The sequence below is a fragment of the Sciurus carolinensis genome, chromosome 17 (assembly GCF_902686445.1).
Source record: "Sciurus carolinensis chromosome 17, mSciCar1.2, whole genome shotgun sequence".
Taxonomy (NCBI): domain Eukaryota; kingdom Metazoa; phylum Chordata; class Mammalia; order Rodentia; family Sciuridae; genus Sciurus; species Sciurus carolinensis.
In genome coordinates this window covers 5,117,822-5,139,749 of record NC_062229.1, presented here as the reverse complement: position 1 = coordinate 5,139,749, position 21,928 = coordinate 5,117,822, and the positions used below count along the sequence as shown (strand labels likewise).

The 21,928-nt window shown below is 45.5% G+C and overlaps 1 protein-coding gene across 1 annotated transcript in view; it reads left to right on the top strand.

Moving 5' to 3' along the window:
• Positions 1–21,928, top strand: part of Elavl1 (ELAV like RNA binding protein 1) — a 36,716-nt gene that overhangs the window by 1,157 nt on the left and 13,631 nt on the right. Inside the window, exons 2-3 of the mRNA XM_047530616.1 lie at positions 10,876–11,063; positions 21,459–21,562. Of these exons, the coding sequence (XP_047386572.1) occupies positions 10,892–11,063; positions 21,459–21,562 (276 nt within the window). The 5' untranslated portion in view covers positions 10,876–10,891. The remainder of the gene's footprint in view (positions 1–10,875; positions 11,064–21,458; positions 21,563–21,928) is intronic.

The following is a 21,928-nucleotide window of genomic DNA, read 5'->3' as shown; positions in this document are numbered from 1 at the left end:
TTGTGATGGTCCAGAATATCTCCAGATGATAACCTGGGGTGTCTCCATCCTCCCCACCCCCATAAGAACCATCCCTGAACTAAATAATCTTCTAAAAGTTCCTTTGGCCCTAGGAGATGCTCCCAAGACCTTGAACAAGCTCAGCTGCTTTTAGCCTTAGTTTTCTTATCTCTAAAATAGTAAGGACAAAAGTATTGTGCACAATTAAGTATGTGAGAAGTCCCTCGTGTTGTGCATGGCCTTTGCATGGTAGACATGAACTACATGTTATAAATAATAGGCAGTATTTATTGACAAATTACCATGTGCTTGACATTTCACAGACATTTGTCTCCAACTCTAGAGGTAGGAACTGTTTTGGTTGCCATTTTAGAGGTGAGGAAACTGAGGCTTAGATGGGTCATTTGATATGACTTGTCTCATGCACTATAGTGGCTGAGCAAGGATTTGAGCTCTGATGCAAAGCCATTACCCCAAATCATTGGGCTTTACTGCTTCTAATTACAAGAGTCTGGGGCACCCTTTTGGGCAGTGTTTCAGGGAGTCCCATTCAGTTCTCATTGCATATCTGTGTGCATAACTGTGCTGAGGTCTGTTTTAAAATGCTGCAACTTTGAGGTCCATGAGGAGGCCCAGATTTATAAACACCTCCAGATGTGGCAGGAAATAATGTTTCTGTTGAAGCACTGGTTTGAGGGAGCAGAATTTCATTTTGGTTATATTGAGTCTGGGATAATAGGGCAGCAAGTAGAAAAGGAGAGAATTATGAAAATGCTGTCTTCCTGATACTTGCTCCATCACTTCTTTTCACTTGCCGCTTCTCGTCTCTGTCCTCTTTCCACACTGGAGCAAAATTGTCTTTTGTAAATGTGGTTCTGATCGTGTCCCTCCTGATTAAAATTCTGAGTGGAAAAAAGAAAATTTTGTTGATCTGTTTGAGTGACTTGAAAGATAGTCAGAAGCCCTAAGCTTAGAATGCCAGTTCTTACATACTCTAACCCTCCCTCCCTTTATGTTCATCTGCACATGTACTTCCAATTCTGACCTTTTATGCCTGTTTCTTCCTCTGTCTGGAATGCTGTTTTATGCCACCTGGTGATCTCTTCCTCATGCTACATGACCCATCCCAGAGCTCACTCACCACTCACCATTTGAAGCCAACCCCTACTGCCACCCGAGTCAACTGTTCCTCATGTGTTCCCATCCCATTCAATTTTATTGAATCAAATTAAATGCTGAATGGTGAGAGAGGCGCAATGCTGGCATTTCACCCGTAGGTGGCAGTAGCGAAGTTGAGAGCCTATCAACCTGAGGCTATGGGGTCAGGGAAAGACCAAAGGAAACGAGCCTATGGAAGGGAAGTGAGCCTGACTTTCCTGGTTTGAAGGAATCCCTGCTCCACTGCTGTGTCCCCAGCCCCACACCAGGCTCTAGGGAGGCAGTGGTATATACAATTCGTGTGTAGATGGTCTCAGCCACTTACCGAGTGTGGTGATGGTTATGCACTGGTTTATGTGGAAGCGCAGAAAACAGAACTGTTATCCAACTCCAAGTGAGCACAGAATCCCAGAGTAGAGAATGTGTTTGGTGGTTAGGCAAAGACCAGAGGGAAGGCTTTGTGAGATGCAGGATCACAGGGGCAAAAAGACATGGAGGTGGGAACTTCTCCATTTGTTAGGGAAGCCCCATGGGATGTGATACTTCTAGAGCAACAAGAATGCAGTGAATAGTGGCCATAATTATGGGTCTATTGGACATAAGGCTTGCGTGTTATGAGGGACTACTGAGCACCATTAGTCCCCAAAGAGGCAGTCAGGTGTGCATAGAGAGAGCAGGAGAGGGATAGAACTAAAAGTCAGAAAACCAGCCAGGAGGCAATTCTTTCCTTCAGGTCAGAAGAGTTACAAATATGACCCAGGACTGCAGTGATCAGAACAGAGAGGGAAGTGCTGAGACATAATTGGGGGTCCAGAGTCACAAGACTTGGGGTACTTATATGTGGGAAGTGATCAAGAAAGAATGATGGGGCTGGGGTGCTCGCCTCACAAGCACTAAGGCCCTGAGTTCAATCCCCAGCACCGCAAAAAAAAAAAAAAAAACAAAAAAAGAAAGAATGATGTCTGACTCTGCTTATGCTTGATGAGTGGTCACTGAAAGAAACCAAGAAGGCAAGAGTTGTGATTTAGTGAGTTTGTGGACTGAGACAAGAAACATTGCTGGAGCAGAGTACAGTATTGAGGGAAGGTGGCAGAAGAGTGTCCACGCCTGCCCTTCTGAGCCCCCTGCTAACCCTGCCTTCCCCCATCACCGATGGAATGCCAACCACGTGCCAGGCATAGGATAAGGCACAGGGCATGTGCACAGAGACTCACTCATATGCTCAGCGATCTATCCCCACTCTACCCAGAGCCCCGGTGTCAGTCAGCAAAGCACTTGCACTTTCATAACTTGAAAACGCAGAACTGAGTTGCTTGTTCATTATCAGTGGGAAGAAGAAATTGCCTCCTCAAAGAACTTAGAACCTGAATTAGGGAGAAGAGACCTCGATGTGTGAGACTTAAGGATGAAGAGGCCTGTCTGGCAATGTGTTGAAAGAAATCATTAACCGATATTGTGATTTTGTTTTTGTGTGAATAGGTCATTGTGATCAAAGAGGTGTGGGGAGGGCTATCCAGTGGTAACTAAGCTGTGGAACCCCGAGTGGACTGGTTTGACCAGGCAGGTCCACAAGGTGAACTTGGAGATAAATCAGGGTTAGTGAGTTCCTCAGACTGGTCAAAGTGATCCTGGAATATTGTTTGCCTGGGTAAGAGTGCTCCTGTGTTTTATATGTCCTGTGCTGTGTCCTATGCCTGGCACATGGTTAGTGCTCCATCTGTGCCAAGGGAAGGTACGGTTAGCAGGGGGCTCAGAAAGGGCTGGATCTAGCCACCCATCAAAGAGACCTTTATGCCAGAGGAAAGAGTCACAGGAGAGGGAATAGTACAGAACAACTCAATGGCAAGGAAGGTGTCACTGTGAACAAGAAAATGGAAGATAGGAAGAGAAGTCATTTGGAGGGTTTAGAGACCCCCTTAGAAGTTGGTCTAGGCAAGAGGTGACAGGGATCTGATCAAGGATGATGGCAGAGAGATGGGGAGAGTTAGAGGTATCTCAGATGTCAAACTGGCAGGATTGGTGCTTGACTAGATACAAAAGGGAGAGAGGTGATTGAAGGACAGTGAAGGAGGTGTCACCACCCGGAATAATTCTGGGTTGAGGGCATTTGAAGAGGTGACTAGTAAGAGAGAAGATGAGGGTGCTTGCATCTAGAGACAGGGAGATTGGGAAACATATTTATCAAGTGCCAGGTGCTGTGTCGCAGGTGTTGACATCCCATCCCCATGTTAGGAAACAGTCTCAGGGAGGAAAGTGACTTACTTTTGTCAAGTTGGTCAGCCGTCGGATTGGTGTTGGAGCTCAGGCTTGTCAGACTCCAGAACCCATGTATTTTTCCTGTTATGCCGTGTGGCTTTGTGCTTTTGTTAGAGAGCTTTACCCAGCTAGAGAGAGCTGGGACTCTTAGCAAGGCTCTGGAGCTGATCAGTTCCCCTCTGGCACATATAGCATTTGGAGTGTGCCATATTCTGGCTGCATCTCACTTGCTCCCCCCCCCCCCCCCCCCGCCCCCACACTGGCTTCTCAGCCTGGCTGATACAGAATTGCTCTGACTTAGCAGGAGCAGCCCCAGCCAGGCGGCTTTCCCCTCTGTAGGCTGTGGACAGAGGCCAGTAAGTTGCTGTGCACACCACATCCACCTGAGCCTTCATAATTGGGTCAGGTGGTGTCCTCAGTTTTTTCTGGCACCAGAACGTTTCCTGGGTGACCGGAGGCTTTTACCTTGAAGACTCAGAGTTTTACATCTGTAAAGGACCTTAGAAATTGAGTCCAAGCCCTGTCAGATGATGTGTGAAGTGTCAAGGTTGAACCTGAAGATATATTTGACTGTTCTAGTTTTGTTCTGGCTTAAATCATTTAAAAAGCCTGCTCTATCACTATAAAGTGATGCAGATTCTCATGTGTACCTAATGGAAACCAGTCTCACTGGTACACCACCTGCATATGTTTTTATGTCACATATAAGGATGCATGTATCTCGCCTGTGTGTGACAAGTGTTCCACAGTCATGAACAGTATATCACTGGTATCACACAGGCACAACCAATATTATTTGAAATAGTTGTGATAGAGTTGAAATCCCTGAGATCATCCAAGCTAGACGTCTCCCTAATGCCGCCAGTTACTGGAAACCTTTCCATATCAGTGGAAATAATTTTGCTAAACACAAAGTCCCTTTTTGCCTCCTGTAGTTGACTCTGATTCTTTGCGACAGGGCTCATTGACGATTCCAAGAAAGTTTGGTACTGAATATGTTAATAGAATGTCAGGACAGTTTCTGACTGGCCTTCTTTAGCATAAAATATATGCTCCTAATATACTTGACTCCAGGGGAGGGCGAGTCTCAGAGCCAGTGACTCCCTCTCACTGTGTAACACATGCTGGATTTGCCAGGCACCCAGGGTTTACTTGGAAACCCTTACATGATACATATGTACCCTCTGCCCTCTAAGCTCTCACCCTTGACAGTGTTGCAAAGCAAATAATTACTAGGCAGAGTGATTAGGGCAGTAATAAAGGTTTACACCAATGGTGTAGGGCACTGAGACCTACTGCCACCTATTGTTCTGGTGGAGGTGACTTCTTAAAAGGTGAGCAGGGAGGCAAAGGAGAGTGAGTGTGCTGTGCAAAGGGAGTAGCTAAAACAGGCCCCAAAATAGGATGGCACATTGAGGCAGAGCTGGGCAGGGAAGGATGAGGCAGGACCTAGTGGGTGCCTCATCACAGAAACCTTGTGATTCATGCCCGGGAGACTACTCTAGTGACAGCTCAGGACAGGTCAGGACCAAGTCCTGCCACTTATTAACAGCACGTCCACCAGTGAAATAGTGTGACCCCTGAGCCTCAGTGGGTTGTGACTGCCGACAGGGAAATCCAGAGGGGCTGAGCAAGTTGACTTGGAGCTGGCAGGAGGCTGCAGTGACTTAGGGGCATTGATAATTGGGTGATTATAAGGCCTGGCTATATGGTGAGGTTGTGGTTAGATCCTGTGGACACCAAGGTTGGTTGGGCCCAGGACACAGGCCATGAAGATTTGGAACAGATCAAGGACAGGGCCCTAGAGAGCAGAGCAGAATGATCTCAAGGCACCATGAAACTGCTTTGGAGGATTTGTTTCTCCATTGTTGAATTAGCCTGATCCTTGGCCTGCAGGGGTGTCTGTTCAGACTGGACTGCTTGTCAAGACAAGACAGTATGCTGTGGAGCAGGGTAGCAAAGCAGAAGTTTTTTTGAAATTGGTGGTTTTTAATTTGTATGTGGGAAAATTCATTCTTTTGGTGTAGGGTTGTTTGAGGGTGTTTTGCTTTTTTGTTCTTTGGTGCCCACCCACCATCACCGGGTATTGAACCCAGGGTCTCAAACATGTTAGTCACAGGCTCTACCACTGAGCTATACCCCCAGCCCTTTTTATTTTGTAACAATTTTGCTAAGTTGCCCAGGCTGGCCTTAAACTTGTGATCCTCCTGCCTGAAGCCTCCTGAGTGACTGGAATCACTCAACATGGCACCTCCATACCTGGCTTGGTTTGAGGTCTTTTTTTTTTTTTGGTGTGGCGGGGTGGGTACCCAGGATTGAACTCAGGGGCACTTGGCCACTGAGCCACATCCCCAGCCTTATTTTGTATTTTATTTAGAAACAGGTCTTACTGAGTTGCTTAGTGCCTCGCTTTTGCTGAGGCTGGCTTTGAACTCACAATCCTTCTGCCTCAGCTTCCCGAGCCCCTGGGATTACAGGCATGTGCCATGTTTGTGTTTCGACAACACACAGACTTGTGTGACTACCACTACCATCAAGATACTGGAAAGTTCATCCTTCAAAAACAAAAGTATTGCCTCTTGTTGCCCCCGTTAGCCAACTCTTCCCCTCATTCCCTACTCCTGGCAACCATGATCTATCCCTATATGGATGCTGCTTGACTTACAGTGGGGTTACATACTGATGAATTCATCCTAATTTGAAAATATTGTACTGGGAAATGCATGTAATACACCTAACTTACCACCAGATAGTTCACTGTAGAGTATTGGTGGTTTACCTTCCTGATCCCATGACTGGCTGGGAGTAGCACAGCATCACAAGAGATTTTTGGATTGCATATCACTAACCCAGGAAAAGAATAAAATCCACAATTCAAATGAGAATGAGATTTTCAAACTATTGTAAATGAAAGGTCTTCAACCATCCTAAGTTGGGGATCATCAGTGCTTCGGCCCTTTGTAGAATGTTATAAAAATGAATCCAACTGTATGTAGCCTTTTGAGTCTGGTTTCTTTCATTTAGCATGATGTATTTGAGATTTATACAAGTATCATGAATTTGTATACTTTTTCTGTTGTTGAGTAGTCTGTTGTTGAGTAATAGTTGATCTATGAACTGCTTGAAGGATATCTATGGTGTTCAGAATTTTTGTGGCTATGAATAAATCTTCTATAAGCATTTGTATATAGGTTTTTGTATGAGCATAGTTTTCACTTCTTTTGCACCAAAACTAGGAGTAAGATTGCTGGGTTATACGCTAAGTCTGTATTTAACTAAGAAACCGTCAATCTGCTTTCCAAAGTGGCTGTAATATTTTTGCATTCCCATCAGCAGTACATGAAAGTTCTGTTTCTCCCCATTCTCCCCAGCACTTGACATCATGTTATGTTGTCATTTAATATTTAATTTTGTTTTAGTCATTCAGATAAACAGGTAGTGGTATCTTCATGTGACATTAACTTGCTTTTCCCCCAAAATCGCATTTCCCTAATGTCCAGTGATGCTAACCATCTTTTCATGCACTTACTTGCCATCTTTCTTCTTTTACACAGTGTCCAAATCTTCTGGTATTTTTGAAATTGGGTTGTTTTCTTTATTCTTTTGAGAACTTGTAAAACACATATTTTCAGGCTGGGGATATAGCTCAGTTGGTAGAGTGTTTGCCTTGCAAGCACAAGGCCCTGGGTTCAATCTCCAGCACCGCAAAAAACAAAACAAACAAAAAAACATTCTAGGGCTGGGGAGGAAGTTCTTTGATAGAGCACTTGCCTAGCATGCATGAGGAAAAGTGGGGGTGGTAGGGTCCTGAATACAAGCCCTTTTATGCAAATATTTTCTCCAGTCTGGATTTTAATTCTTCTAGCACTATATTTTAAATTTTGATGATAACCAGTTTATCAAAGTTTTTTTAAAAAGCTATCTTTTGGTATTCTAACAAATCTTTGCCTAATCTAATGTTACAAAAGATTTTTCTCCAATAAAGTTTAAACTTTTACATTTTAGGACAGAGGTCAGCAAACTTTCTGTAAGAGCCAGATGGTAAATATTTTTGGCTCTGTGGGCCATTTTTGACTCTGTGGGCCTTTGGGCCATATGGTTGGTACTAGGTTGTTACTACTCAGCTCTGTCATGGTAGCAAAAAGTAGCTACGGACAGTACACAAACAAGTAAGAGTGTTTGTGCTCCAATAAAACTTTATAGAAATAGGCAGTGGATTGGATTCATCCTGCAGACCATTTTGAGCAGACCCCTGCTAGGTCTACTTTTTACCAGGCATGGAGGATGATAAAAGTGGGGCTAATTCCAATTCATCTTCTATGAAAGCAGAATGAGGGGAAAAGCCGAAGAGGGGATGCCTAACTCTTAGAGAAAGTGTTAGGAGAGGAAAGAGGTAAAAATAAAGGAGAAAGCAGGGCTGTGAGTGTAGCAGAGTGGTGGAGCTCTTGCCTAGCACATGTGAAGCAGTGAGTTCGATCCTTAGCACTACATAAAAATAAATAAAAAAAGATTGTGTCCATCTGCAACTAAAAATTAAAAAAAATAAAGGATAAAGGAAGAAGACAAATGTTTGAATACATCTTAGGCAAACTTCAGTGTGCATTTTAATTTTTCATCATTAACCTGTGTGCTTTGAATCATGCTTCAGCGGATGTTTTTGTTCATTTGTTTATTTTTGAGCTAATGATCTATTTTAAAATCTCACAGCCACAGATGGTTTAACAGATACATGTAGCATTTCTGAATTAAACTTTAATGCTTTGTGTTGAAAGTTGATATTTATTTAGCTGTCCCCCTTTAATATATATGTAGATTAAGTTCAGTTTTATACTTTTACAAGTCATGGGGTATAGTATGTTCTTCTTGCATATTAACCTGTACATGTGCAATTGTTTTTGTGAAAGATTCCTACAGTTGAGTCACAGATAGCATTTACCTGAAAAGTTTGGGTAGGCATTGCCAGGTTATCCTCCAAAAAGGTTGGTACCATCTTATACTCCTGTCAATGGTCAATAAGTCTGTCTTTCCCCTTTATGCTTACTTACAGAAGATTTTATCTATCCTGGATTTTATTCCATCTGACTGGCAGAAAGCAGCCTCTCATTTTATTTTGCTTTACTTCATTGTTCATGAAGCTGAGCTTTTCATGGGTTTAATACCTGTTGGAATTGCCAGCATCCAAAAGTTGTAGATCATATTCTTTGTCCACTTTGCTATGTCCTGCTTGTGTAATATGTTGAGTTTTTTAAATTAGGTGCTGTGAATTAAGTTTTCTTAACCTCAGCAGTGTTCACATTTTAGGCTGGATATTATGGGCATTCTCCTGCACCTTGCAGAAGGTTGAGTTAACAACACGCTGGCCTCTATCCACTAGATGCCAGTAGCATCCCTGCCCCTGAGTAATACTAACCAAAGATGGCTGCAGAAACCACCCAGTGTCCTTTGGGGGCAGACTCGCTCAGCATGAGAACCCTTGATCTAAATAATATACAGCAAGTATTTTCTGTTTTTGCTGCTTGTGTTTGTTTATGATGCTTTTTGCTTTACAGAAGTTTTAATTTTATGACATCTAACTTTCCAGTCTTCTGTCTTTCAACATGAACCTACTTTATAAAGAGCAAGTAATAGAGACACCTTCAAATAAGTAGCAGAAATACTGGGAGATTCTATTAAATTTGCACATTTGTCTGATAGTAGGCTAGGGAAGACCTGAACATTTCCACCAGGAATAAAGCAGCCAGGCCTAATTCTTCTCCTAGTATTCAAGGGGTAGGTGGGAAATCTCTACTAGAGATGTGTTCAGAGTTTTATGTAACTGTGGCAAAGCTATTTTAAAAGAAGGCCAAAGGCTTATGCCCATGGGCACTGGGTATTCAAATATAACACTGCACACCAGGCATCTGGAAAAAGGGGTGGGTGGGTGTTGCCCACTGAGATCTCTGGGTGGTAGGTGAGTGATGCCTGCATATTCAGAGGCAGGGATGTGCGACTGCTTATGTGAGGCACCACGCTGACTTGCAAACAAACCAGTGTTGGCTGCACTTAAGAAGAGTGATCTCCCTGCTCTTAGCTGTATCACTCCAGACCTTACTCTAAAGCCATTCTGGGTTCCGATGCTGGTCATTGAAATTGAAGACTGTGGCAGGCTGGTAGTTTCCAAGAAAGCCATGAAAAAACCAGGCTCCTCTGACCAGCAGAGAAACACCAACCTCTTTGCAGCTCAGTTCCTGGATCTTTGGAGATACAGGGCACAAGGACTACTGCCTGCCTGATAACAGACAGGGTGTCCATGGTTGGGAAGTTGGGGCACACATCACAGGCTCGCAGTATAGCCAGCTGGAATCAGCAGTGGACACAGGGAGAAAGCAGTCGAAATCACTTGAGAAGGGGCCCAAGCACTCTTCACAGGAGCTTAATTTGTGGTGCTGGAATTGGGTCTAGGTTACTTTAAAGCCCTCTCAGTGGGTAAACTTGAAGTGGGTGTGGGTAAACTTGAAGTTGTTCTGTTTTGTGTTAACAGACTTTACTTTTTAGAGTGGTTTTAGGTTTACAGGAACTGTGATGAGTTCCCTCAGACCTTTCCTTCCATACACCATACCTGGGACAATACATATCTTACATTATTAGGGTATGTTTGTTATAATGGATAAGCCAATATTGATACATTTTATTAACCAAAGCCCGTAATTCACATCAGAATTCTTTTTTTTTTTTTTTTTTTTAAGTTGTGGATGTACACAATGCCTTTATTTTATTTATTTATGTGGTGCTGAGGATCGAACCCAGTGCCCCACACATGCGAGGCAAGCACTGTTCCACTGAGCCAAAACCCCAGCCCAGGGTTCATTCTTTGTGCTATATATTATATAAGCTTTGACAAACATATAATGTACTGCATCCATTAGAAAATACTACAGAACACTTGCTGCCCTAAAAATCCTCTCTACTCCATCGATTTGTCCCTCTCCATCCCCATGCCTGACAACCATTTACCTTTTTACTGTCTCTGTACTTTGGCCTTTTTTTCTAGAATGTCATATAGTTTCTTTCACTTAGCAATATGCATTTAAAATTCATCCTTTTGGATCGAGGGTGTAGCTCCTTAGTAGAGTGATTGCCTCACATGTGCAAGGCCTTATATTCAATCTCCAGCCTGCAAAAAATAAAGATAAATAAAAAATAAAGTTCCTCCTTGTCTTTGTAGCTTAATAGCTCATTTCTTTTAAGCACTGAATAATAATTTTATGATGTACCATAGGAATGGAGTTTATTTTTCTCTCCACCCTTTAAGGAATGTTTTGGTTGCTTCCAGGTTTTGGCAAATATGTGTAAAACTGCCATGAGTATCCATGGGCAGGTTTTTCTGTTGCCATAGTCAAAATCTCCAAGTGTGAACCTAGGCATTAGTTTTGCCTTCACATGTTGCAGTATGAACTTCCTTGATCTTATTTTTCTTTACAGATTTTTAAGAAATACAATGTCTAATGGTTATGAAGACCACATGGCCGAAGACTGCAGGGACGACATTGGGAGAACAAATCTGATTGTCAACTACCTCCCTCAGAACATGACCCAGGACGAGTTGCGAAGTCTATTCAGCAGCATTGGTGAAGTTGAATCTGCAAAACTTATTCGGGATAAAGTAGCAGGTAAAGACCTGAGAAGTTTTTGCCAAGTGGGTACCAGCAGCTGTCCTGTTGAGCCCTGTCATGCCTGCCTGTGACTTTGTCACATTTCTCGGTACAGAATAGCCACAGCTGTGGAGCAGTGGCTGTGAAGTTTCATTTTTTTATCTCAAACTCTGTTTTTCCACTGCCCTTTTATGAGTTTGGACATAGGTTTCCAAAAGAGGAAAAATTCTTTGTAAGACAGAGTACACCCACAAAATAAGACATGAGAGGAGAGGAAAACTGAGGAACCAGCAGAAACAGGAAATGCTTTGAGAGCTAGAAGGGGCCAGTAGCTTGTTCTACACAGGTTGATCAAGTCCTTGTGTGGGAGGGCCCTTGACAAGCCCCCTGCCCTGGGTAGGTACTGGCAGGCCTATCTCTGTGTCTGTACAGACCCCCATGTACAATCCAGCCAGCAGCAGGACCGTGTTGTTCATTGTCATGCCATCAAATTGAACTTTTGTACTCTATCAGGCTTGAACTCTCTGGCACAGGAGTGGAGCAACTGACAGCCCTATTCCTGTGCTCCCTCACAGTATGACTCCTGGGCTGTCCAAGTCCCTTTCCATGAAGCAGGGGTGGCAGCACTTACGGCCTGATGTTCCCTGCCTTGTTGGTGTTTAGAGAAGGCCAGGTTCCAGTTGAGGCCCTGCCTAAGTGTTGGCCTTCATTCTGAGAGTGTGACTTTGGGGATTCTGAAGCAAAGACAAGACCTGGTACTCCAAAGCACTGTTTCTTTCCTTTTCTCCCCAGAGAACTGTTGTTCTGAGGAGCTCTTACCTTCTTCTTGCCTGCCCTCCCACCACCCACCCATCCCCCACAGTGAGAGGAATGAGCAGTCCTCTCAGGAGTACTCTGGCTACCACCTGGATTATAGGGACCTTAATTCTCTATACTAGAAACAGATTTAAAAGTTAAAAAAACAAAACAACTCATTTTTGTTATGTAAAATATCAAGTATACATGAACAAAGAGTAACATAATAAACCCAGTGTACCAATGGTCCTGCTTCATCAACTTTCAACATTTTCCTAGTAACTTCAAGATACCTGACCCCTGGATGACCTCTATAGAGCTTGTCTGATGGCTGTCCAGAGAATTAGCTCATCAGATGGAGGCATTGAACCCAGAAGCCTTTTCTCCTTCCAAATCTGAGAGTCTTTGATTTAATAAACACCTTTCTAAAGAGAAACTTTAGATAATATAAAAACTTGAACAGTGTTAGAATGTTCTAGAGTACACTTCTGAATAAGAGTCCTGTCCTGCCAGGCACAGTGGTGCACATCCATAAACCCAGCTACTTGGAAGGCTGAGGCAGTAGGATCACAACTTTGAGGCCAGCCTGGGCAACTTAACGAGACCCTGTCTTAAAATTAAATAAGAAAGAAAGAAAATGGCTAGGGATGCATCTCAGTGGCATAGCACCCCTAGGTTCAATCCCCAGCACACACACACACACAAAAGAATTCTATCAGAGGGGTTTTAAAACTCTCCAGGGCCTCAGTACCTCTAAGAAGTCTTGCCTTTCCCCACTTATGTTCTGGTGGAAGGGAATCTTTCCCAGCATTAGAGTCTCATTTGTGAGGGTGACCTGACTTTATCTGACTTCTGTGTCTGTTGGCCTGTTTTAGTTTTGGGAGGAACATGAGCTGTGCAAATAGGAACAACTAGGCTTGGTGAAGTTAGTTCTGAGAGAACTGGTTTTGGGAGCCAGTGAAGGCAGTGGATATGATTTGGAAATTAGTTCAATTCCGAGGTAAGTTTTATCTTCTTGGGCAGTGGTCAGTGAGCGAGGGGTTGTAGAGAAGTTTTGCATGGGCCCCCAGCTCTAGTGAGCATCTTTAGAGTCCACAAATGGAGCTTTCTGTGAGGCTCACTGAACCCTCATTTCTTTCTTTCTTTCCTTCTTTTTTTTTTTTTTTTTGGCACTGGGTATTTAACCCAGGGGCACTTAACCACTGAGCCACATCCTTAGCCCTTCTCATACTGTTATTCTGAGACAGGATCTCGCTAAGTTTTAGGGCCTTGCAAAGTTGCTGAGGTTGGCCTGGAATTGTGATCCTTATGTCTCAGCCTCCCAAGCCTCTAGGATGACAGGTATGACCACTGTACCCACTGAGCCTCATTTCTCTCCTTCTGCTTCCAGCATATAGAAACTTCTTCACTAGGTGATCCTGGAGCTAAGTACTTACATTTCACTACCTCATTGTCCTTTTGTAACACCAGTCTGCTTTATACCGATCAGGACTACAGCTACCCACCATAGCAAGAGAGTCCTTTACATCCAGCCAGATAGTCATGCTGCTGAGTCCAATTCTGGCCTACTCAACTTGTTCCATGGGTGTCTCCAGCCTCCAAAACCACCATTTCAATGTGTTTTCCCTCTGGCATACAACTTCACCCTCACTGTCAGCTGATGACCACTTCCTACTTCATAATGGAACTAACAGCTGTCTCTACCTGCCCAGATCCCTTCCCTTTCCAGCTTCCCAGGACCATCAAGCTCTCCAAGCACTCACTTTGCCTGGGTCTCTGCAGGATCCCCCATCAGTGTTCAAGAGTCCTTTCTAAGCCTCCTAACTTCCTCTTGCTCAGGGGTTTTCTGTGTCAGCACTACTGATGTTTAGGACTGAATAATTCTGTCTGGAGCCAGGCTGTGCATTGTAAGGTGTTGAGCAGCATCCCTGGCTCCCACCTGCTTGGAGTTGTGAAAACCAAAATATGTCCCTAGACCCTGCTCTGTGTCCTATGGGAGGCAGAATTACCCCTAGGTGAGAGCCACTGCTCTGCATGTTCTCCCATGAATAGACTGTCAAATTCCCTATCTTCACTCCATTTTTTTTTTCTTCCCCCCCCCCCGCCCCACACTTCCTTCTAGAATTACCCCCTTATTCTGGCTTACTCTGGTGTTTGTGAACCACCCACCCTGGCTGACTTTCTCTACCCTTGAAGCCATGTGCCTCTCTCTCTCTCTCGCTCTTGCTTTCTCGCTCTCACTCTCTCACAGCCATTCCTTTTCCCAGCCTCGAAGTTAGGCAGTCCCCAGGGTTATTTCATAGCCCTCCTTTCAAAGCTGGCACTTGGGGGAGCAGACCATCCCCATGGCTTCAGAATACCCCAGTTTGCCACTTCTCTCTTGACCAGAAAGCACTCCTGAACTACATATCCCTCATCACAGATTGAGTTTATCCTAAAATAATCTTGTCCTGCAAATTAACCACTTGTTTCCAGTGTCCCTTAGTGGATGGCACCACTGTCCACCCACTGGTTATGGTTAGAAATCAGAGGGTAGCCTGTGATCTGTGGCAGTTGTCGTCCTGGGTATTTCTTTAGTCCACCCCTTTGCTGCATCTCCCCAGGCATCATCCTAGTTTAGGACACCATTGCCCTTGCCTGCATTATCACTGTGACCTCCTAAGTAGTCCTGTGCCCTCCTTCCAGATCTTCTCTTCACTGCAACAAAGGGACCTCTTCCCCAACCTGCATGTGACCCTCTCAGTCTCCTCTAAAACCCTTTGGGTCTTGAGTTGAATGTACTTGAGGAGGCCTTTCCTGGCCCTCCCCAGTCTGTGGCAGATGTTCTGCTTGTGAGTTCCCATAGCAACCAGGAAGTCCTGCACCACGGGGTTTCTACACTGCACTAAGGTTAGAACTTCCTCATCTAGTACATCAATAGTTCCAGGAGGCAGGAGCCTTATTAACTCTGCAGCCCTAGACGTAGGGTACAGTACTGAATGAGTGAATGACTGAGTGAGCGAAGAGCGAAAGGAGCTAGGGATTGGGGAGATTGCAGGCCAGCACTCATTCATTCATTTAGCGTATTTTTGTTGAAGGTCAGGGACTAAAGGGATGTCCATTGTGCTGGCCTCAAGATTCAGAATGTTTCTGGCCAGCCAGGTGCAAGCCCCCTTGATGGGGTTGTGGAGTTTGTTGATGGCTATCTCATTCATAAACACTAGCTGTAGGGTTCCTCCAGAATCCAGCTTTGCTGCTCAGTGCCTTCCTGCCCAGTCCTGCCTTGCTCTTGGCTCTGGTGTGTACTCTACCTGCATTGGCTCTTTCTGACCCACAAAGAGTAGGAGTCCCCCCTCCCACCTCATGGACTGCCTATCCTACCAGCCACTAGGTTTCCAGCCTAGCACATCCTCTTGACTTCTGACTTGTGACCATGTACTTGGAGCAGGATGAAACCCACCCCTCTGCCCACCCATGGCTCTCCAGACCCCTGGATGTCTGCCCCTTCTTCCCTCTTCTGTTCCCCACCCCCCACTGCCCACCCTCTCTCAGGCTGAACTGAGGCTGTCATTTCTCAATCATGCCCACTCTTGAGCTCTCTGTATTTCCCAAACACTGTTCCTTCTGCGGGAGTGCCCTTCCACACTTGGCCTGACTGAGTGCTTTTAATCCTTGATGTGTGTTTGTTTCTTACAGAAAAAATTTAAGCATGAGATAAAAAGGAAAGAAGGCATAAATTACCCGTAATCCCACCACTGTTACCTTTTGGGTACATGTCCTTCCAGACTTTTTTGTTATGTAATTATCATAAATAGTCCTGCACTTTTACAGAAGTGAACTGGCACCCCCACAAGCTGTACAGTAAACTTTCTTCTACATCTGAACATTTCCTGTCACCAAACATTGCACTGTCTCATCACCACAGTGGGTGCATAGTCATCTGTTTTCCATTTTTCCATGTTTATAAGTCCCATGAAGATAAATATCCTGGCACAAGTCTTTGCTCACTGGTTATTTCCATAGAAAGCCTTCCTGGAAGTGAAACAGTCAATGGAAGAGTGTTCCTTCTAAGAACTCTTGGTCCCTGTTGCCAATTTGCCCTCCCTTCTAACTCAGCCCTGCCGTCCCCAGAGCCCAGCAGGATTTCTCCTCTTTGCCAGCCTCTTAAGTGACAGATGACATTTGATCATGGCACTGATTCACATTTCAGGTGAAGTTCATCATTGTTTTCATCTATTTATGGCTGTTGGTATTTCTTCTTTTGTAACATACCCTTCTTTGCCCATTTTCTTTCTTTTGGGGCCCTTAACTGTTTCTTACTGTTATTGTTTAATTAATTCACTCCTCCTACCACCCCAAGATCTGGTTTCTGTCTCTCAGCAATGTATTTCCTGGAGCCCCCAGACCTTTAAAAGAGTGAGCTCATGGCACCTACCATCTCACACTGCAGAGGAGGCCTCACCTCTCTCAGCTGTTCACCGCAGGTCGAGCCAAGGCTCCCATTCCAAGAAGCACCAGGGATTAAAGCATTATGTCTGGCAACATAAGACAAAAGGCCAGAAGTTGTCTCTTCAGTCTTAACCCTTGTCTAAAGAGAGAGAAAAGTATGTTTGGAATGCAAGAACACTAGCCAGGTTTGCCTAAGGGACGCCTGACTGGGCAGCATGAACCAAGCTCCATGGGAAGCAGCCTTGTATTCTTCAGTGTACTGTCTCTCCACAGGCTGTGTACCCTGACTTCCAGCAGTATCTGGGGATATACCAAATCACAACTATCATCTGCATTGTAACTTCTTGGGAGTTTAATGCTAATGATGGACAAGTCAGAGAACCAGAGCCCAGACTCTTTACCTGAAGCCAGAATTGTATTCCTTCAATTCTGGAAAGTAAGAGTCAGGGGAGCACTAATCTGTGGGCACATTCAGATCCTAGACCTAGGACTTATTCAGTCTTTGTCCCTCCCCCCTTATATTCCCCTTCTTTCCTTCTCTCATCTTCCTGCTTCTTCTTTTCCACCATATCTCCCATCTCAGGGGCCCTGGTTGCTCCCAGCTGTGACTCAGGCAGGCCTCACCACCAAGCCCACAGCAGCCTGTGCAGGAACCATGCCCAGCCTAACTTAGCCCCCAGTACCCCTGCTGCTCCCCAGACTCAGGTCTCCCTTCCATCTCTCAGAAGGGTGCAGAGCCCTAATAGGCTCTTTGCCTCTAGTGGACAGAAGCATTGGGAAGGTAGCTTAGAACTGTAGATTCACACCCCTGCCAACCTGCTGATATCCTGGGTCCTGGGCTGAAGAGGAAATGGGGAGTTGCATCGTCACCCCAAATTCCAGATGCCGTGGTAAAGGCAGCTTACACATACTGTGTGCAAAAAGAATAACTTGCGGGCCACTTCCCTTCCTTTTCTCAAAACCTTCCACCAGGTGCCTGCTCAGGGTCATGATCTAGGCCAGGGCTTCCCTATGGCATTGTGGGAAGCCCTGCTCTCTTTGGATACAACCCCAGAAAACCCAGCCTGTTAGGGCCATTGAACTGCCCTCCCTAGGGAACTGCTTCTGGAACTGCCTCCCCTATCATACCTTCTGCAGTCCTCATGGTGATTTATCCTTCTGCTGTCCTCATCCGTGCCTGCTGCCCATGTCCCACATCAAAACTTAATTTATGGGTGCTCCACTGGGTTCTGTGTGGGCTTTTGCCCTCAACAGCCACTCCCAGACCATTCTCCCAGACAAGTTTTGCTCAGCCTCACTGGCTGTCTCTCCTTTCCTAGAGTAATCCAGAGTTGTCTCTGCCTCTGAGACTTGGCACTTGTTTTTCTGTCTGGACTGCTCAAGCTCAGCCGTGCTGAAGTCTTGACTCAAAATCACCTTTGCCAAGGGCCTTCTTGACTGCCCTGGCATGAACCTGTTCTGTCAGCACCTCACAGCACAACAGATGTTGTCTTTAGGGCTTTGTTCTTGGGGTCTCTGCTCATTAACTTCCCAGCCAGGCACAAGGCCTGACACCTCTGCAGGGCTTTATCTTGGGGGATTCTGCTCATTAGTTTCCCATCTAGGATAGGACCTGACACCATAGTAGGTGCTCAGCTGCTATGTCAGCTCATTGAAGAGGATGAAGAAGAAGCAGGCCAAGGAAGACATGACCATCTGAGGATGTGTGATTTCTTTGGGGACATTGGCAGGCTTGGGTGCAAGCATAGTCAGGAGGTTCACATGCCTGAGGAACCCAAGAGGAATAGTCAGGAGAAGGAAAACCTGGTGGTGTTTTCATTTCCTCAAGGAGGTGGTGTCCAAAGAGGCAAGCAGTACCTAGTGTTACCAGGAACTCAGGAAGGCCCATGGGGTGGCACCCCAGAGTCAGCAGTGAACCACCCTGGGGGACCAGCTGGGAGGGGGCCACCAAGCAACAGAAAAGTAAGGAGGCAGGAATGGGGTGAGCAGGGATGAGCAGAGCTAACTGTGGAAGACATAGGAACAGAGCCTGGGACACTAGTCCTTAGTGGTGTTCGATTTTCCCTAGAAGCCCATAGACCACCAAGGAACTGACAGCAAAGGAAACAGGTGGTTTAGGGTCATGGGTGGATCAGAAAGACAAAGCCCAAAAGCAATGGTTCCTACCAGAGAGAAGCTGAGGTGCTCTGGGGTTTGTGGGCAGATAGGACAAGCTCTGTGGCCTGGGCACAGTGGGAGACCAAAAGAGAGGGGTTAGTGAGCAGGTGCTTGTGAATAAAAATCCAGCCTGACCAGAATGCTGGTTGGAGTCCTTACCACAGACTTTCTGCACTCAAGACTCTAGTCTGAGCTGCTTGTAAAGAAGCTGAAGTTCCCAACCTGGTGCCATTGGTAGTTTCCTGAACTGCTTGTGCTCACTGGCCCCTGACTGCTACAGCAGCTCCTCACTTTGTCCAGGACTGTGGCAGGACTGTGGAACTGAATCTCTCAGACCCATGAAGTCTTTGTTAGAAATATGGGTCTGGAGGGTCAGATTTTGTTTCCCTTCCTCCCCCAACCCCCATTTCTTTTCCACAGGTGTTTCAGAAGAAGAGATGTTCTTTTCTTTAAAAAAAAAAAAAAAAAAAAAAAAGTGGCCTGCACAGAATTGCAGATAATGCATGTAGCTTGCACATACTGAAGGAGAAGGAAGAGCTTAACTCACAGGGACTCTTTGGGCATCAGAAGCACATCCTTTCAGAGGATAGCGTGGAAGGGGCTAGGGGAGAACTTGACAGTGTAGATACCTAACAAACCCACTGCCCCACCTAGGTGATTAAGTTCAGCATCAACAGTGATGTCATGTTGACAGCTTATCCCTTTGACTCAAGGTAGGACATGATGAGAAGGGCACTTCACCCCATGACTTCTTCCCCTAAGCCTGTCACCCTGTCTAACCATGAGAAAAACACCAGACAGGCCCAGAGTAGGGGTGTTCTCCAAAATACTGACCAACCCTCTTGCAAGCTGTGAAGGTCATCAAAACTAAGCACAGTCTGAGAAGCCTTCACAGCCCAGAAGAGTCTGAGGAGATCCAAAGACTAGATGTAGTGTGGGATCCTGGGTGGAGTCCTGAGAAGGGAAAAAAACCTTAAAGGAGAAACAAAAGACAACCAAGTGTGGACTTTAGGTAATAATAACATACCAGCAGCTCAGGAGGCTGAGGCAGGAGGATCATGAGTTCAAAGCCCAGCTTCAGCAATGACAAGACGCTAAGCAACTCAGTGAGACCCCGTCTCTAAATAAAGTACAAAATAGGGCTGGAGATGTGGCTCAGTGATCAAGTGCCCCTGAATTCAATCCCCAGTACCCCAAAAATAATAATAATAATAGCATACCAGTAGTGATTCATTTATTGTAACAAATGTATCATGCTAATATGAGATGTTACTAATAAGGGAGACTAAGTAGAGGGCATGGGACTTTGGGAACTCTGCATGTATTATCTTTATAATTTTTCTGTAAATCTTAAGTTGTCCTAAAAAAATTAAAGTTTATTTGAAAAATGAAGTAGCAATAAAAGAAAGTAGCAAAACTGGATTAGTCTGAGTACAGTAGCGAACGCCTTTAATTCCAGCAACTCTGGAGGCTGAGGTGGGAAGATCAAAGGACAGCCTCAGCAACTTAGCAAAACCCTGTCTCAAAAAGGGCTGGGGATGTAGCTCAATGGTGAAGTACTGCTGGGTTCAGTCCCCAGTATCCCCCACCCCTGCCAAAACAGCAACAACAACAAAAACCGGGTTAGGCTCTCTGCTGGGTTTATGGTCTTGTCATCAGCCAGGGAAGAGGCCTGGAGATGAGCATCGTCCACGTCCTCCCAGTTCATGCAGGCACTTGTGATACCAGTCAGCACCCACTTCATCGCTTCATCTGTTCTGGGTACCGGAGACACAGCATCCTTATGACAAAAGCCTGGAGCCACACAGAGGTAGAGATCCTCAGATTTTCACAGCGGGTGAGTGCTAGGTTTGTGGTCTTGTTATCAGGGAGAGAGGTTCTGTTTGAAGCCAACTGAACCTCTGTAAGGATCTCTGCCTCTGCATGGCTCAGGCCTTTGTCACAGGGGGCTGCTGTGTCTCTGAAACAGAATGAAGTGGGTGCTGACTGGTGTCACAGGTCCTGGCATGAGCTGGGTGGGAGTATGTGGATTGTACTCACCTCTGGGCCTCCTCCCATTTCTCCTTCAGTGAAAGGGTTTGATTGACCTACACCGAGACTCCTTTCTAACTTACCCCAGCAGCTTTCTCTCTGGGCTTTCCTCCTACCATTCTGTCTTTCTTGAGTGTCCAACCAGTGGTTGTTCCTGCTTGTCGTGAGTGTTTCACAAAGAGAGGCTGGGGACACTCTACCTGTCACCTTGATTTTCTTTGATGGAGGAACTCAGGTTTTTACATTCTTAAGACTCCCCTAAACTTGAGCTGATGGTGGTGTTACAGTGGGTCAACAGTGGTGCACACCTTTAATCCCAGCAAGTCAGAAGGCTGAGGCAGGAAGATTAGAAGTTTGAGGCCAGCCTTGCAACTTAGCAAGGCTCTAAGCAACTTTGCAAAACCCTCTTTTGCTGCTGGGAGAAGCCCTGGAAACTGGCTGGGCCTGGGAATTCTCTCAGCTCTAGCTTCTTGGGTCTTTCCTTTTCTGTCTTGCTTCTCCCACTGGGTCCAGTTGGCCTTACTTTTGGTAAGGTAAATGGAACAGGCACTAGGTGGTGCCAGAATTAAGCAAGGCTTTCCATTCTGGGGAATGAGGTGAGAGTGAATCAACGGGAACACAGAACATTATCCATTGGGTTCTGCCTTCTAGCCTGTCTCTCTGTGGTTGTCTTTGTCCTCGCCCATCCCGGTCATCCCATTTGACACCCATGGAACTGTTGTCAGCATTCTGTAGATACAGTCAGTAGCATGCTATTACTGTTTAAATAACTTTTTTTAAATTATGAAAATTATCTGTGTTCATTACAAAAATGTACCGGTTGCCACTATCTATAATCCAGATCCCCAGATGCCACTCTTAACATTTTGATGTGTCACCAGAGTCTTCTCTTTTCTGACCTTGCCTTTGACCCCAGTTGAAAACTTCCATTGGCTGTCCTTATGACTTTCACCTGCCCACTTGCTGGCAGCTGGTTTATTGGTGTCCTTGTGTTCTCCACAGGGCACAGCTTGGGCTATGGCTTTGTGAACTACGTGACTGCCAAGGATGCAGAAAGAGCAATCAACACGCTGAATGGCCTGAGGCTCCAGTCAAAAACCATCAAGGTAAATAGATTTGATCACACCTCATCCATTTCTGCCCTGCCTGAGTCCTGGCCTGGCCTCTCTCTCACTATCTCAGGGACCATTAGCATGACTACTCCTCCAAGACCTGGTGCTTTCAGGAAATCTGAGGGTCTGTCAGATGTGCACCCTGATTGTCCCAGGCTTTATACAAGTGGCTTGTGGCCTCCTGAACCCCACCAATAAAGGATCCCATGAAGGGATCAGACCAGCCCAGGGTGTCTCCAGGGGATGGTGGCTCACAAGCAGCTTCCTTGTAGACATCTCTCACTTGTCTCTTAGGCCTACCTGGCCATCTTCCCATCCCCATGTGGCTCCCATCCTGCAGGTATGTGACCAGCTCTGCCC